Source organism: Miscanthus floridulus, chromosome 9, assembly GCF_019320115.1.
Source record: "Miscanthus floridulus cultivar M001 chromosome 9, ASM1932011v1, whole genome shotgun sequence".
Taxonomy (NCBI): Eukaryota; Viridiplantae; Streptophyta; class Magnoliopsida; order Poales; family Poaceae; genus Miscanthus; species Miscanthus floridulus.
In genome coordinates this window covers 97890662-97906130 of record NC_089588.1, presented here as the reverse complement: position 1 = coordinate 97906130, position 15469 = coordinate 97890662, and the positions used below count along the sequence as shown (strand labels likewise).

General features: G+C 41.1%; 1 protein-coding gene across 1 annotated transcript; it reads left to right on the top strand.

Annotated features, from left to right (window-relative positions):
* The first annotated feature begins 370 nt into the window (after positions 1 to 370).
* Positions 371 to 1614, top strand: LOC136480365 (uncharacterized). Its single transcript, XM_066477934.1, has 2 exons — positions 371 to 528; positions 1065 to 1614. Exons 1-2 carry the CDS (start codon positions 371 to 373, stop codon positions 1612 to 1614), a joined length of 708 nt encoding a protein of 235 aa, XP_066334031.1.
* Positions 1615 to 15469: the final 13855 nt, after the last annotated feature.

Sequence of the window (15469 nt, the reverse complement as noted above, 5' to 3'; positions counted from 1 at the left end):
AAGCGACATCTATACGGATCATAAGAGCTTGAAGTACATCTTGACTTAGTCAGATCTGAACTTGAGATAGCATCGATGTTTGGAGTTGATTAAGGACTATGACTTGGAAGTGCATTATCATCTGGGAAAGGCAAACGTTGTGGCAGATGCTCTTAGTAGGAAGAGTTATGCCAATAGGATCTAGGCATTACCTATGTCTAAGGAGCTATGTGAAGAAATGGAGCGTTTAATCTTGAGCTTTGCCACTTATGATGTGGAACTTGAAGTGGCGCCTACCCTAGAGCAAGTGATTCACAAGGGATAATTGGAGGATGAGAAGCTAAAGGAGATAACAGATAAGCTAGTGATTAGAACGTCACTAGGTTTTCGCATGGATGAGAATGGAACTCTATGGTATGGGAAGAGGATCTATGTGCCCAAGATAAAGACCATCAGAGATGCAATTCTGCAAGAGGCCCATGAGTCAGCTTATTCTATACACCCTGGAAGCACTAAGATGTACTTGGATCTTAAAGAGAAGTATTGGTGGTATGTATTAGAGAGAGATGTGGCAGAATATGTTGCATTGTGTGACACTTGCCAAAGGGTCAAAGCTAAGCATCAACGACCTGTAGGTTTGCTACAACCGATGAAGATACCGGAGTGGAAGTGGAAGAAGTTGGTATGGACTTCATAGTTGGTTTACCACGCACTTAGAGAGGTTATGACTCAATATGGGTAATAGTAGATTGATTAACTAAGGTTGCTCATTTCTTACCTGTCAAGACCACCTATACGGGACCAAAGTTGGTAGAGTTATACATGGAAAGGATAGTGTGTCTACATGGTGTGCCTAAGAAGATCGTGTCTGATAAAGGTACACAATTTAGATCACACTTCTGGCAGAGAGTACATGAGTCTTTGGGAACTAAGTTGAATTTTAGCTCAGCCTACCATACACAGATTAATGGCCAAACTGAAAGAACCAACCAAATATTGGAAGATATGTTGAGAGCCTGTGCGTTGTAATATGGTACAAGTTGGGATAAGAGTTTGCCTTATGCTGAATTCTCTTACAACAATAGTCACCAGAAAAGTCTTAAGATGGCACCTCTTGAAGGGTTATATGGACGTAAGTGCAGGACACCATTGTTCTGGAATCAAACTGGTGAGAGCCAAGTTTTTGGACCTAATGTTCTCAGAGATGCTGAAGAACAAGTGAGGTTGATCAGAGGAAATTTAAGAGTGGCGCAATCTCGACAAAAGAGTTGTGCTGAAACTAGGAGAAGGGAATTGGTCTTTCAAGTGGGAGATTATGTGTATCTTAAAGTGTCACCAATGAAAGGCATTAAGAGGTTTAGTGTAAAAGGGAAAGTGGCACCAAGGTACATTAGACCATTCAAGGTTCTTGAGAGAAGAGGTGAAGTGGCATATCAGTTGGAACTTCTAGAAAGCTTGTCAGGTGTACATGATGTCTTCCATGTATCTCAATTGAAAAAGTGTTTGCATGTGCCTAAGGAGCAAATACCTTTGGAAGAACTTAGCATGAAGGAGGATCTCACTTATGAGGAGTATTCGATCAAGATATTAGGGACAGCTGAAAAGGTCACTAGAAGCCGGGCCATCAAAATGTGAAAGTACAGTGGAACTGATATTCAAAGGATGAGGCAACATGGCAAAGGGAGGAGGATTTGAAGTCAGAATATCCACATCTTTTTGAGTCATCATTATCCGAATCTCAAGGATGAGATTCATCTTAACGGGTAGGTTTGTAACACCCTAAAAATTGCCTCTTTTCAAAATAGATTAATTTGATTAAATTATGCAATTATATGTGCTTTCAAATGTAGGAAATTAATAATTTTTAACAAATTAAAATCAAATATAAGGATAGACACATGTTTATGCATTCATGCTGGTGCATTTATATTTTTGTACAGAGTGGTTTTCAACTCAAGTTAAATAGTTTCAAAACCCAATTTGAAAATAGAGTTGGAAAAATGCTGAAAAGAAAAAGAAAAGGATTTCCTTCTCTCCCTCCCCTCTTTTGGCCTGAAGGCCTATGAACCCATTCTCTCTCCCAGACTGGCCCCCTCTCCTCACCCGTGCCTCCCTTCCCTCCTTTCTGGGCCGCAACCCATCCTCGCATAGCTACAGCGCCAGCCCGCGCCGCCTCCCCTCTCTCCACCATGCTGCCAGTTGGGGCCCTCCTACAAGGCGCTCATCCCCTACCTCCCACCATCTCCGGGTGACCGAGCACGAGCTCGCTGCAGCGTGACCAAGCCATCCCATGCCACCAAACATTCCCCCGAGCCTGCCGCGAGGACCATGCCGCTCCCCTCCCCTGCTCCACCTCGTTTGCTCCTCCACCGCTACTCGCTCTCCGTGCGGGATCTAATCGCAGCCGCGTTGGACGGTACGACCGTGCCTCCACCGCTCGTCCCACGTCCTCCTCTGCTTCTCTAGTGCCTCAAAAGCTCCATGCTCTCCTTTCCTAAGCCACGCTGCCTCCATACCCTAACCTAGCCTCGCTCCAGCGCCGTTCGCCACCTCTCGCCATTGCCGAGCTTGACTCACCGCCATCGATCCTCTCCATCGTCGCCTCCCAGCCGACACGAGCTTGCCGTCAAGCTTTGTAGCATGGCAAGGCACCCTCTAGTGCTTCCTGCGCTCTTCCTCTCTGTCTCTACGTGTCACTCTGGCTCACCGGAGTTGCACCTCCACAGCCGAGCTGCCTCGCCGCATGCGCCGCCACCTCCGGACATCCTTCGCCACGGGGGAAGTCCCAGTCGAGTTCGCCACATAGCGCTCGCCATCCCCGTGCCTTCCGCATGAGGTCTAGTGCCCCGCAGCGCCTTTCCAATATGCTCACCGTCACCTCTAATGGCTTCCACCGCGCCGGATTCTTTATTCTGGTCGGCCGGTTCCCCTTTCACTCCCCTTTGTAATCTCTGCCATCCGTCACTGATCCGATGGCCCAGAATAGAGCATACCCCTTCGTCGGTTAATTTTGCAAAAGAGCCCGTCTGCTTTTCTGTAATCATGCCTGCAGTCCCAAAGCGCCTTCTGGAAAGGCGTTTTCTTATTTGAAAAGCGTAGTTTAGTTTGGTATATTTACAATTTTGCCATCAAGAACTTAATTTCACCATACCTTCTCCGTTCTAAGTCCGATTTCAATGATTTTTGCGTCTGCTTGTTCGTAGCAATACGTAGATGAGTTTTATAAGCTTTTCAATATCTTTTTCTATGGTTGGTATATTGTTCTAATTATAGTTCATGTTTACTATGCATGATTGGCCCCGAATGCTTGTGTGGTGCTATGTTGCGATCGAGTATAGACGGTGAGCAGTACATTGGTGATCAGGAGCAGTACTTTGAAGACCAGGACTAGCAGGAAAACTTTGAGCAAGGCAAGTATAGCATGGAATCATCCTTGTTGTCCTATTCACCTTAATAACATTTAATTATATGCATGTGTCTACCTTTATATCCGTAGATATTTTTCCTAGTTATTTGATATCCTATTCCTTGTCACCTTGGGAGAATTGCATATGGGTAGCTGGTGCTAGTGCTCAGTTAATTATGATCATGAACTGTAACTTGATTAATGGAATACGAAACGAAAAATAAAGATGCTTTTTAGCAACGTGAATTAAAGGGTGAGAGCATTTGGCTTTATACATGATGCTCTTGTCCTCCCTAAGGACTTATCTGTAAGTGATCACCCGGGACTTATAGTACAACCATGAGTGCTATATGGCTCTGGCTTTAGGTTAGTAGGAGCACCTTTTCTAGCTTGTTAGTGGTTACCGAAAGGCGCAAAAGGGGTTTGCTGAGACGGGTACAAGACAACCTCTATTTGTATGAGTATAGCCGAGAAGGAATTGTGCCATTCGAAAGGGGGTTCCTACACCTGCTTGCCATAGAAACCTAGCAGCCACTCACTTGTTAGACGAACCTTTGAAAGACTTCATAGTGAACCCTGCCGACCTTCCTAGGAAGTGGGTTAAGAGGCTAGCTACCTCGGACGAAAGGGTAAATCATGGCTGATGGGTAAAGTTGTACAACCTCTGTAGAGTGTAAAACTGATGTATCAGCCGTGCTCATGGTCACGAGTGGCCTGAACACCTTATTGAATAATGACGAATGATCGACGATGTTTTTAAATGGTATTTCTTTATTCATGTTATCATTTTCATGTTATTAATTTGGGCATTGCTAAACTTGTTGTTGGTAATGCTAAAATTTGATTCATTAAAATGCTTAACGTTGTAAACCTGTGTCTCAGCCTTTGAGCCTCATGAATCCCATGTTATAATTGTTAAGTACGAGATGTACTTATGCTTGTTTATTTTCACTACTTGGACAAAAATCCCGGATGGGTAACATATTATGACAGTTATGTTGAGTTTCCTAAGGATTACTTGACTTGTGGTTCACCAGTCAACCGTCCCTGTGGAGTTTGGAGGCTCTCGTGGAGAGTAGTTATCATGTTTTACCGCTTTTATATTAGACTTGATGCTTGTGTAACGGTTTATTTTTCGAGATGTAATAAACATCTATGATGATACATTGTAATTTGTTGTCTTATGTGTGTGACTGATTCCTGGGCACACATATATTGTACATTCGATTTTGTCCTTAAAATCAGGTGTGACACATTCAGACCCACATGGTTAGGGAGTGCACGCGGACGATTAGTGCGACTTGCCGACTCATTTTAATTTTCCTAGAAGTTTCTTAACTATTGATGTACTCATCATTTTAATTTTTATGGATTGCGATTTTGCAATAATGTCAACTGCCCATAACCAATATTATGTCATGTCCAAAAAATTTACGTGCATCAAAAAAGAATGGGCAGTTTATGCTAATCAAATTATATCATGTCCAAAGCTACAAAATAAAAAGATTCACCACATCAAATAGATTGCACATGTGTCAATTAGATCTAGTCTAGAAAAAAGATTTTCAGACCCAAGACTTGCCTAATTTATCCTACTTTACAAAAGTAAAAATTAAATAAATAATATTTCATCTATTATGTCCTACAAGGTAATAGATGATTCTAACCATCCGATCTAATTAAATGAACGGCTCAGAATTATTTGGGAGTACCATAGCAAAGCCCATTAGAAAGAGGTGGACGAAAAAGTGAGAGAGAAACGTTACCGCTTTAATATTAGGTATATGTATTTAATTCGGCTATTGTATACGTACTGAAAGACTAGCTGTCCTATAAATATAACGAGTGACCGATTGAGGGGACCGAAGACCCAATTGTTAAAATCAATTTAGCACTACTTTTAATCTTATACCGCATGTTCTTCCCACCACCTTACTGACTAGCAGGTCTATTGATGTGATATAACAGGGTGGCCTTACCGATCCTAGGACTCTCAATGTGTCTTCCCGATGGGTCTTCCCCCGGAAACGTTCGTGAGTTTTTTTGGGTGAAGGAGTGTCTAATCGGCCTCATCGACCTGCTAGTCGGCCTTGCCATTGGGACCTCCCTTTGCTGCGTATCAAGGCCGTATGTGTCCTCGGATGATCTAGCCCCTACCGCTGTGTGACCCGAATCGGCGTCAACAACATGGTATATACATGCATTGACTTATACATATCACTTGGAAAGTCATGTCCGTATCAATGAATCATATAAACATGTGTGTGGAATATCACTTGGAAAGTCATGTCCGTATCAATGAACCATATAAACATGTGTGTGGACTTGGCATAGTCACATAGAGAAAAAAATGGTATAGACATGTACAGTTGATGTTAGTTTGAAGCCCATGCTTACTTTTCTCGTATGGAAAAAAAATGTGTGGACCATAGAGACACCAGGATTTGTCATTCGTCGTATAGATGATATAGACATATGTGGACCAATATACACGTGAGAGAGACCAGCAGTATTGTTGCCGTACATAGATAATATATAGACACGTATAAACCGGCAAAGCCACGTAGAGTCCGAAATATTGTTGATATCGATGATATAGACACCAGAAGCAGTAGCGGTCTACAGGGTATGCCGTATAAATCTAGCCATGTGTAATAGGGAACTCATCTAGTGTAGCGTGCGCGGCCTGCACAAGTAAGATTCACCTGCCTGTGGCTGACCTAGCGCCTGCAGCTCAGCTCTGAGCCTCCGACGACGGCCTGGACAGGCCAACTCATGGACCTATTGGCTGTTGCGCAGAAAAGTGTGGCACAACAGTTGGAAAAAAGTTCATAGTAGTAGATTCCTGAACTCTGGTGTCTTGCGTTCGAGTGGTCAGTGGTGTGGTCGTACCTGCTGGGTATCCTGCAACCAGAATTAGTTAGCATTTAGTTTGTATACTAGTATTATTTTAACGTAATACTCTTATAGATATTCTCTCATCTTTTATTTCTGCTTGTGACAGATTTTAGTTAGCATTTAGTTTGCATACTTTTTTCATCCCGTTCATATTTTTTTCCTTTACATCGCACATTCATATACCCTCGACATGTGAATGTATTGTAGTTCATGCAATTTTACATCTTAATCTTTAACTTGAAGACTTGTCATATTTTTATTCCTTATACACCAAATTGAGTTATAAATTTTACAATTTTTTACCGAGTCGATAAATGGATTTTTACCAAAATGCATGTCAAAATTTTCACACGGCATATCCTTTGGTATAATCCTAGATCCGCCACTGACTAGAAACATATATCCCGCTCATTGCTGTGGTAATCGCAGATGATTTAGAATGAAATTAGACTATAAGTAATTACTTATATGAAAGAATAAACTATTATAAATTAATGCTAGTGGATTACATGATACGTTGACGTGGACAACAAATGCTTGTGTGTCTTGCTGCCGTAGACATCACAATTGCATGCGCTATTGGATTTTAATTGCATGTGATAGTGCATTGTTGAGGTGGACAGCCTGAATGCTGAGATACATCGCTAATGGAGTTTAGGATTATGAGTTATGGATTCTACGCTTCTATACAACTAGAAGCATACCCTACGCGTTGTTGCGGAAATTACGGATGATTTAGAATGAAATTAGACTATATATAATTACTTATATGAAAGAATAAACTATTATAAATTAATACTAGTGGATTGCCTGACATGTTGATGTGGACAACGAATGCTTGTGTGCCTTGCTGAACTAGACATCACAATTGCATATGCTAGTGGATTTTAATTACATTTGATCATGCATTGCTAGTGTGGACAGCTTGCAAACTGAGATACATCGCTAATGAGATTTAGGATTATGAGAGATATATATTTGAGGCCCAGCCGTCATATCCGTGAGGATGGACTGCATAGAACGTGTAATTCCGAAGCGTATGTATCACTGTATAAGCCAAAGACACTAGAAACATCACGGAAACGTGAGTCAACAATGTCGTGTAGGAACCGGAATGGCTAGCGGTGGATAACGAGCCAACAATACTTTTTTTCGAGCTTTCTTCAAGATTGGCATAATCTAATTTACCGTAGTCTCCTGAACTATTGGAGACCCAACTTCTAACCGAACTTAACGAGCGGAGACTAACGAGCCGAGCTTAACTGCGTGGCTATTACCAATAGCCGAAAGATGCCCTGGCGCCCTCAGGGGATGGTCCTTGATTTTCGATGAAAATTGGATTACTATAATTCTAGCCTGTTTGGATCCTTTCAATTTGGAGTAATTGGAATATTCCTTATAGACTACGTTATTTGGTTTGAAATTTTATGTTTCACAACTTTTCAAAGTTTGGATATAAGCCTGTCTTTAATTCATGGTGTGAGAGATAGAAATTGATTTCATAGATACTCATGCTATGTTTTTGCTCCGCAACTAATAGCACGCTCTTCAGCTCACTCCCCTGTAGAAGAAGTGTAGACATAATATCTCCCCCATGTGGCTAACAATAGTATACAAGTATATTTGGCATGTGGTCATCTTAACCTAATTAATCTATGCCTAAATTGTGTTATTAGAATGAATTTCAATTCCAAGGATCCAAACGGAGCCTAATATCTTTGAGACAATTCCCTGTGTACCATTAAAAAAGATCGCAATGTCCTGTGTGCCTCTAGAAAAGTTCAGCGGTCCTCAGCGCTACTACTCCAACTTTTTCGTGTCTTCCATGCCACTTCCGTCAATTTGGGCTCTAACGCCGTCAAACTGCAGGTGTGAAAAGACAAAAATACTCTTAAGTCTAAATATATTATTAATTTTTTTTAAGCATCTTAACGACTTCAAATGAAAAAAAACTCAAAACTAGAAAGTTGTAGATCTCGTCGAGATCTATAATTTTCATATAAAAATTATTTTCATTTAATTCCGCAAAAAAAATTGATTTTTCTAAGATATATTAATCATATCAAATCATTTTTTTGTGGAATTAAATAAAAATAATTTTTATATAAAAATTATAGATCTCGACGAGATCTACAACTTTCTAGTTTTAAGTTTTTTCATTTGAAGTCGTTAAGATGCTAAAAAAAATTAATAACATATTTAGACTTGAGGGTATTTTCATCTTTTCACACCTGCAGTTTGACAGCGTTAGAGCCCAAACTGATGGAAGTGGCATGGAGGACACGAAAAAGTTGGAGTAGCGGCGCTGAAGACCGCTGAACTTTTCTAGGGGCACACAGGGCATTGCGATCTTTTTAATGGCACACAGGGAATTCCCCCAATATCTTTTGTTGGAGTTGTGAATTTTTTTATAAAGAATCACTACTACAAAAAAGATTTGTCGCAACGCCTGCTTTTTTTAGGGGCCGCTCAATTAAAAAGTGCCCCTACAAATGGTTCCCAAACGAGATTTATAGGGGCGGTTGGATCTATAGACGCCCCTACAGTACAAATTACGTATTGAAATTCGATATTTTCAAACATGTTTGGATGAAAAAAGGACCAAAACAAAAGTTATAGATCTCAAAAAGTTATACAACTTTGTAGTTGACAACTTTTTTATTTAATATCATCTTATCAAGGAAAACTACGTTTGAATTTCTCATATTTGAAATTTGAATTTTTCAAACATCCTCAGATGAATAAACGACCAAAACAAAAGTTGTAGATCTCGAAAAGTTATGTAACTTTTTGGTTGACAACTTTTTTTTTATTTCAAATCACCTTGTTAAGAAAAACTATGTTTGAATTTCTCACATTTGAAATTTGAATTTTTTAAACGGCCTCGGATTGTAGTACCCGATTGTAAGAACAAAACCGGATACACACCATATGTGAGCCTAGGAAGTCAAATCTCACATATAGCTACAAATAAGGGTAATATGAAAAGACAAATGCTCAATATATACCGTACTTAGTATAAAAGGTATAACCTTAGACAACAAACAGTTGAAAGACAACTCCGATCTTCGGGTGAAGACTCCAGTTCCATAGGGACAACTGATTGGTTGATCACAAGCCTAATTTCTCCAAACTCTAACAATCTGGTACCCATCTGGAATTTTTATTCAAATAATTGAAAAATAAAGCAAGCGTAAGTACATGTCGTACTCAACAAATATATCATAGGGTTCAAGAGGCTCAAAAGGCGGACACTGGTTTAACTGCGATTAGCTTTTAATTGTCATAATTTTAGCATAGGAGTAGCAACAAGTTTATCCACAAGCCCATAGAAACACATGATCAGATAAACATGAATAATGAATAGCATAAACAGTAACCATTAGTGAGCATCTTTATCATCAGCATCATCCATGTTCATCATCAATTCCATGAGGGTTCTAAGGCCGCTCGTGACCATGAGCACAGCTGATATATCAATTTTACACTCTGCAGAGGTTGTACACTCTCAGTATGAGTCGTGATTTACCCTTTCGCTCGAGGTAGCTAATCTCGTGACCCACTTCCAAGGAAGGTCGGTAGGGTTCACTATGAAGCCTTTCAAAGGTTCGTCTAACAAGTGAGGGCCATTAGATTCACTCCGCAAACAGATATATGAACCCCCTTTTCGATGGCACAATGATACGCAGCCTATACACAAGGGGATAGAGGTTGTCCTATACCCGATTCGGCAAGCCATTATTACGCCAATAATGGTAACCACAAACAAGCTAGAAAAAGGTCCTGATACTGAGCTAAAGCCAGAACCATATAGCCCTCACAGCTATACTGTAAGTCTCAGATGATCACTTACAGATAAGTCCTTAGGGACAGGAATCTAGAGCATCATAAAAACAGCCCAATGCTCTAGCCCCTTGTTCCATGTTGCTAAAAAGCATTTTTAGTGTTTATTGCATATACTATTAGTCAAGTTACAAGATCATAGCTTTAGTTAACCACTAGCATCATACTACCCAATGCAATAACCCAAAGGTGTCAAGGAATCCAGGATATCAAATAACTAGGAAAATTACTATAGTTGCCAAGGTAGACACATTGATGATTAAAATGATATTAAGGTGAACAGGACAACAAGGATGATCCCATGCTATAGTTGACTTAAACTTAGATCCTTCCTCTATTGATTCGTAGCCTCCAAAGAACTTCTTTTGGATCACCAACTTCTTCTATATCACCAACACTAAGCTCACTGACCGGACAAGATCATAACGCACCACACAAACATCCATGCAATCATACACGAAGCAAACAATAGAACTAAATTAGAACAGTACACCAAACATATGAAATAGCAAGTAAAAAGATTTTAAAGATGTTCTACACGTTGGTACGAACACACAGACGCGAAAAGCACGCTAATCGGAGCTATAACGGAAAAGTTATGAACTAAACAATATTTCCTTTAATAAAATAATAGATTAAATTTTAATCTCAAATTTTAAAAGTTGAAAATATATTTAACAGTAGTATAAACATGTAGATTACGCAATTACGAATCTATTGCAACTTAAACGGGTCAAATCGGAGTTAAAACAGAGAAGATATCGCCTAATATAGATAGTGGCAATTTTGTAAATAGATAAAACTTGATTTTCAAATTTTAAAATTAAATAAAATATGATTTTAAACCGGCCAAGGACTGCGGATACTATTTTGAAGAAAGATAGGGGCTCTTTAATAAAATTGCAGGGATGGCGGGTTCTATTACGCGAACTGCAGGGGCTCTTTTGAAAGTTTGCCGGCCGAAAGGGTATTGCGTGATACCGGCCATTGGATCAAGATCGGACGGCCTAAAATAGATTGGGAGGGGAAAAGCTACCGGCGACGACACTGTGCACGGCGGTCCTCCGTGGATAATGGCGAGACCTCGTCGAAGTTCATCAATCCAACGACTCTAGGCATCATTGGACACGGGAAAATCACAGGAAGAGAGAGGAGGGCGAGGCGAACTCGCCAAGGGGGTTAGCGTCGGCGGTGGAGGCACGGAAGAGGCGCGGCACATGGCTCGACAGATGGTAATTGTAACACCCTAAAATTTGCCTTTTCTAAAATAAAGTTAAATTGATTTAAATACTTGTTTTGTGCTCATAAAATATAGGAAAATAAAAATTTTTATTAATTTAAAATTTATCATAGGGCTTAGTAACATTGATGGTGCATTTTTGGTCAAAACTTGAAAAAGGATTTGAATTGCTTTGAAAAAAGTTTGAAATAGCTTTAAAAAAGAGAAAACCTCCTCCCTCTCTCCCCCTTTCTCGGCATGAAGGCCTGCTTCCTCGTCTTGCGTGGCCCAGCAGTGACGGCCCGGTCTGCCTCTCTTCCCTCTCCCTTGGAAGCCGCTGGCCTGCTCCTTTCCCTTTCCCCACGCTGCGATCCTAGGACGGCCCAACCAAACCGCGCGCACTGTGTAACTCCCTAAAATTTGCCTCTTTTGAAAATAGGTTTAAAATGATTTATTTCTGAATTTTGTGCTCATGAAATATAGGAAAATAAATTTTTTTTCATTAAATTAAAATTCATCATAAGGTTTAGCAACATGTTTGAGCATACATGTCCTTGCATTTGATGTATTTGATTGAGTGGTTTTGATTTAAAATTCAAAATGGTTTGAATTGTTTTTGGAAAGAAATTAAAAATGGTTTGAAATGAAAGAAAAGAAAATTTGAAAATAGAAGGATTTAAAAAGGTGTAAAATTTATTTTTGAAAACTTATCAAAACTTCTCATTTATGTTTGAATTGAAAAAGTGTATTTGAAACCCCATTCAAATTTGATTTGGTTTACATTTCAATTGGTTTTGAAAAATAAAAAGGAAAATCTCTCTTCCTCTATTTAGGCCCGAAGGCCTGCTTCTCTTGCTCCCGCGCAGCCCAGCGGCCGGCCTGCCCTGGCCTACCCTCTCCTCTCCCTCTCTATCCCAAGTGGGCCGCCTGTTCTCTTGCGCGGCTCGGTGTCGAACAGCAGCCCACCTCGCATTTGGCCGTAGCCCGCTCCCTTGTTCCATCGCGTGACCCAGCATAGCAAACGGCCCAGCCAAGGCCAAGCCCAGCCAGTCGCCCACGCCCTCTTCTCTCTCGCGCCTAAGCCACTGACATCCCGGCCCTACCTGTCAGGCATCTTCCACCTTGCGACGTAGACGCGCCGGACTCCTTCGTCGGTGTCCATGTCTGGCTCCATTAAGCCTCAGTGCCATGTCGCTCAAGTCCCCGCGGCTCATAAATAGCTGGCCAATCCCGCTCCGCCTCCCTATCCCTTCTCACAGCAAGTTTTTGCCCTCGCCGAATCGCTACGCCATAGAGGCCGCGCCGCCGCGAGCTCCACTCTGCCCAACCGTGCCTGAGGCCGTCACCTTGCCGTCATAGCTTCCCCGAACCATCTATCGAGCTCGCCTCGAGCTCCTCTTGCTCCCCGTAGTCCTACCGTGCCTTATGGTGACTAGTAACATCAAAGCCAACGCCGCCGGCAAGGTCCAGCCATGGCGCCACGATCTGGATGTAGCCGTCGGCGACCTCATATGCCCCAACCAATCACAGCCGTCCGATTCGCGATCAACATCCCAGATTAGAAGGTAACGGTTCGCAGGCACAATTGCTAAAGAGTCCCCGTACTTTTTAATAATTGAACCCACGGTCCATGGCGTTCTTCACAGTTTACGTTTTCTTCTTTTAAAAGCATAGTTTCGTCGGTTTAGATCAAAAATACGTTTTCAACTATTTACAGAATTGTCACTGATTTTGTTTTAGCCATAACTTCTCTGTTTTAACTCCGATTTGACCCGTTCAACTTGCGTTAGGTTCATAATTTCATGTTAATACTACTGTTAAGTAGGTTCTCAACTTTTAAAATTCGAGGTTAGATTTAATCTATTATTTTATTAAAGGAAGTCTTGTTTAATTCATATCTTATGCGTTTTAGCTCCGAATTAACCCATTCAAGTTGTGTTAGATTCATAGCAACGAGATCTACGTGTTAGTAACAGTGGTTACCATGTCACTACTTCTGGAATTTCATGGTTTAAATTCTAATCTGAATAATAATTATGCAAGTGGATTTTATAAATAAAATATGATTTGTTTTACTTTAGTTTTATAATTCGAATATAAATTCGATTTAATTCAATTTATATAAGCTTTCATATAGTTAAAATAAATGAAGTCTATAGTTTTCTTTTCCACGTACTAAGAAGATCCATCGGTAGAAGTACCTTCTACACCGTAGATTCGATTAGCGTGCTTTTCGCGACTCTGTGTTTGTAGCGATGTGTAGAATCGTGTTTCAAACTCTTTTACTTATTTTTCTATGATTGGTGTACTGTTCTGATTTAGTTCTATTGTTTGCTTCGTGTATGATTGTATGGATGCTTATGTGGTGCTTTATGATTTTGTCCAGTCGTTGAGATATACGTGGTGATCAAGAAGAAAAAGAAGAACATTGAAGATTAAAGCTTACCGAAGGATCGGTGTTTAAGGCAAGTATAGCATGGGATCTTCCTTGTTATCCTATTCACCTTTAATCACTTAATTCATATTGCATGTGTCTACCTTGATTGCCACTAAGGGTTTCCTAGTATTTTGTACCATGTACCTTGATACCTTTGGGTTATTGCATTGGGTTGTATGATGCTAGTGCTCAACTACAACCATGATCTTGTAACTTGACTAATGTAATATGCAATAAACATTAAAAGATGCTTTTTAGCAACATAGAACAAGGGGGCTAGAGCATTGGACTGTTTTTATGGTGCTCTAGATTCCTCTCCTTAAGGACTTATCTGTAAGTGATCATCCCGGACTTACAGTACAGCTGTGAGGGCTACATGGCTCTTGCTTTAGCTCAGTATGAGGACCTTTTCTAGCTTGTTAGTGGTTACCTTTATTGGCAAAAGAATGGCTTGACGAATCGGGTATAGAGCGGCCTCTATCCCCATGTGTATAGGCTGTGTGTCAATGTGCCATCAGGAAGGGGGGCTCTACATCTGTTTGCCGAGTGAATCTAATGGCCCTAACTTGTTAGACGAACCTTTGAAAGGCTTCATAGTGAACCCTGCCGACCTTCCTTGGTAGTGGGTCAAGAGGATGATCACCTCGGGCGAAAGGGTAAATCACGACTCACAGTGAAAGTGTACAACCTCTGCAGAGTGTAAAACTAGTATATCAGCCGTGCTCACGGTCACGAGCGGCCTTGGAACCCTTATGGAATAGATGATGAACACAGATGATACTGCTGATGAAGATGCTCACTAATGATTACTGTTTATGCTATTCATTATTCATGTTTACCTGATCATGTGTTTGTGGGCTTGTGTTAAACTTGTTGCTACTCAATTGCTAAAAAATGACTCATTGAAAGCTAATTGCAGTTAAACCAGTGTCAGCCTTTTGAGCCTCATGAACCCCATGTTATATTTGTTGAGTACGACATGTACTTATGCTTGCTTTATTTTACACATATTTGGAAAAATCCCAGATGGGTATTAGATTGCTAGAGTTTGGAGGAAATATGCTTGTGATCAACTAGTCAGTTGTCCCTGTGGATTTGGAGTCTTCGCCTAAAGATCGGAGTTGTCTTTCCACTATCTATACTCTGAGGTTATAATATTTACTCTAATACATTATATATTTAAGCATTGTCTATTGACATTACCTTTATTTGTAGCTATATGTGAGATTTGACTTCCTGGGCTCACATATGGTGTGTATCTGGTTTTGTTCTTAAAACCGGGTGTTACACACTGACCCCACATCTTACCGCTCGAACACGCCTCGCCTCTGCGCAGTCACTGACAATCCAGGCCCATTCGCTAGGGTCGTCCCTTACCTTTGTCATCCCCGACACAGACTCCACCGCCGGGACTCCGCGCCGCTTCTACCGCATCCATTGTCGTGCGGCCCAAGCTGAACCGACCCATAAATAGCAGCCACCCGTACTTGCGTCGCTCTCCTATCTCATTAAACTCTAGCCCCGCCCTCTCTAGAGCTACAGCCACCGTGGAACCCTCGTAGCTTGAATCACCATCATCGCCGTCCGTCTCACCGAGTGACCCACCGCTAGAGTCCTGGACTCACCGACGAAAAGCTCCACGTTGAGTTCGCATTCTTGCCCTCTTTCTCCTAGTGCTATTCTCATC

What these genes read in the sequence shown, in the direction of transcription:
- LOC136480365 (XM_066477934.1), top strand. Translation starts at nt 371, where the DNA reads ATGGATGAGAATGGAACTCTATGGTATGGGAAGAGGATCTATGTGCCC. An exon ending in CTTAAAGAGAAGTATTGGTG is followed by an intron (nt 529 to 1,064) that starts GTATGTATTAGA and finishes TTACAACAATAG; the next exon opens with TCACCAGAAAAGTCTTAAGA.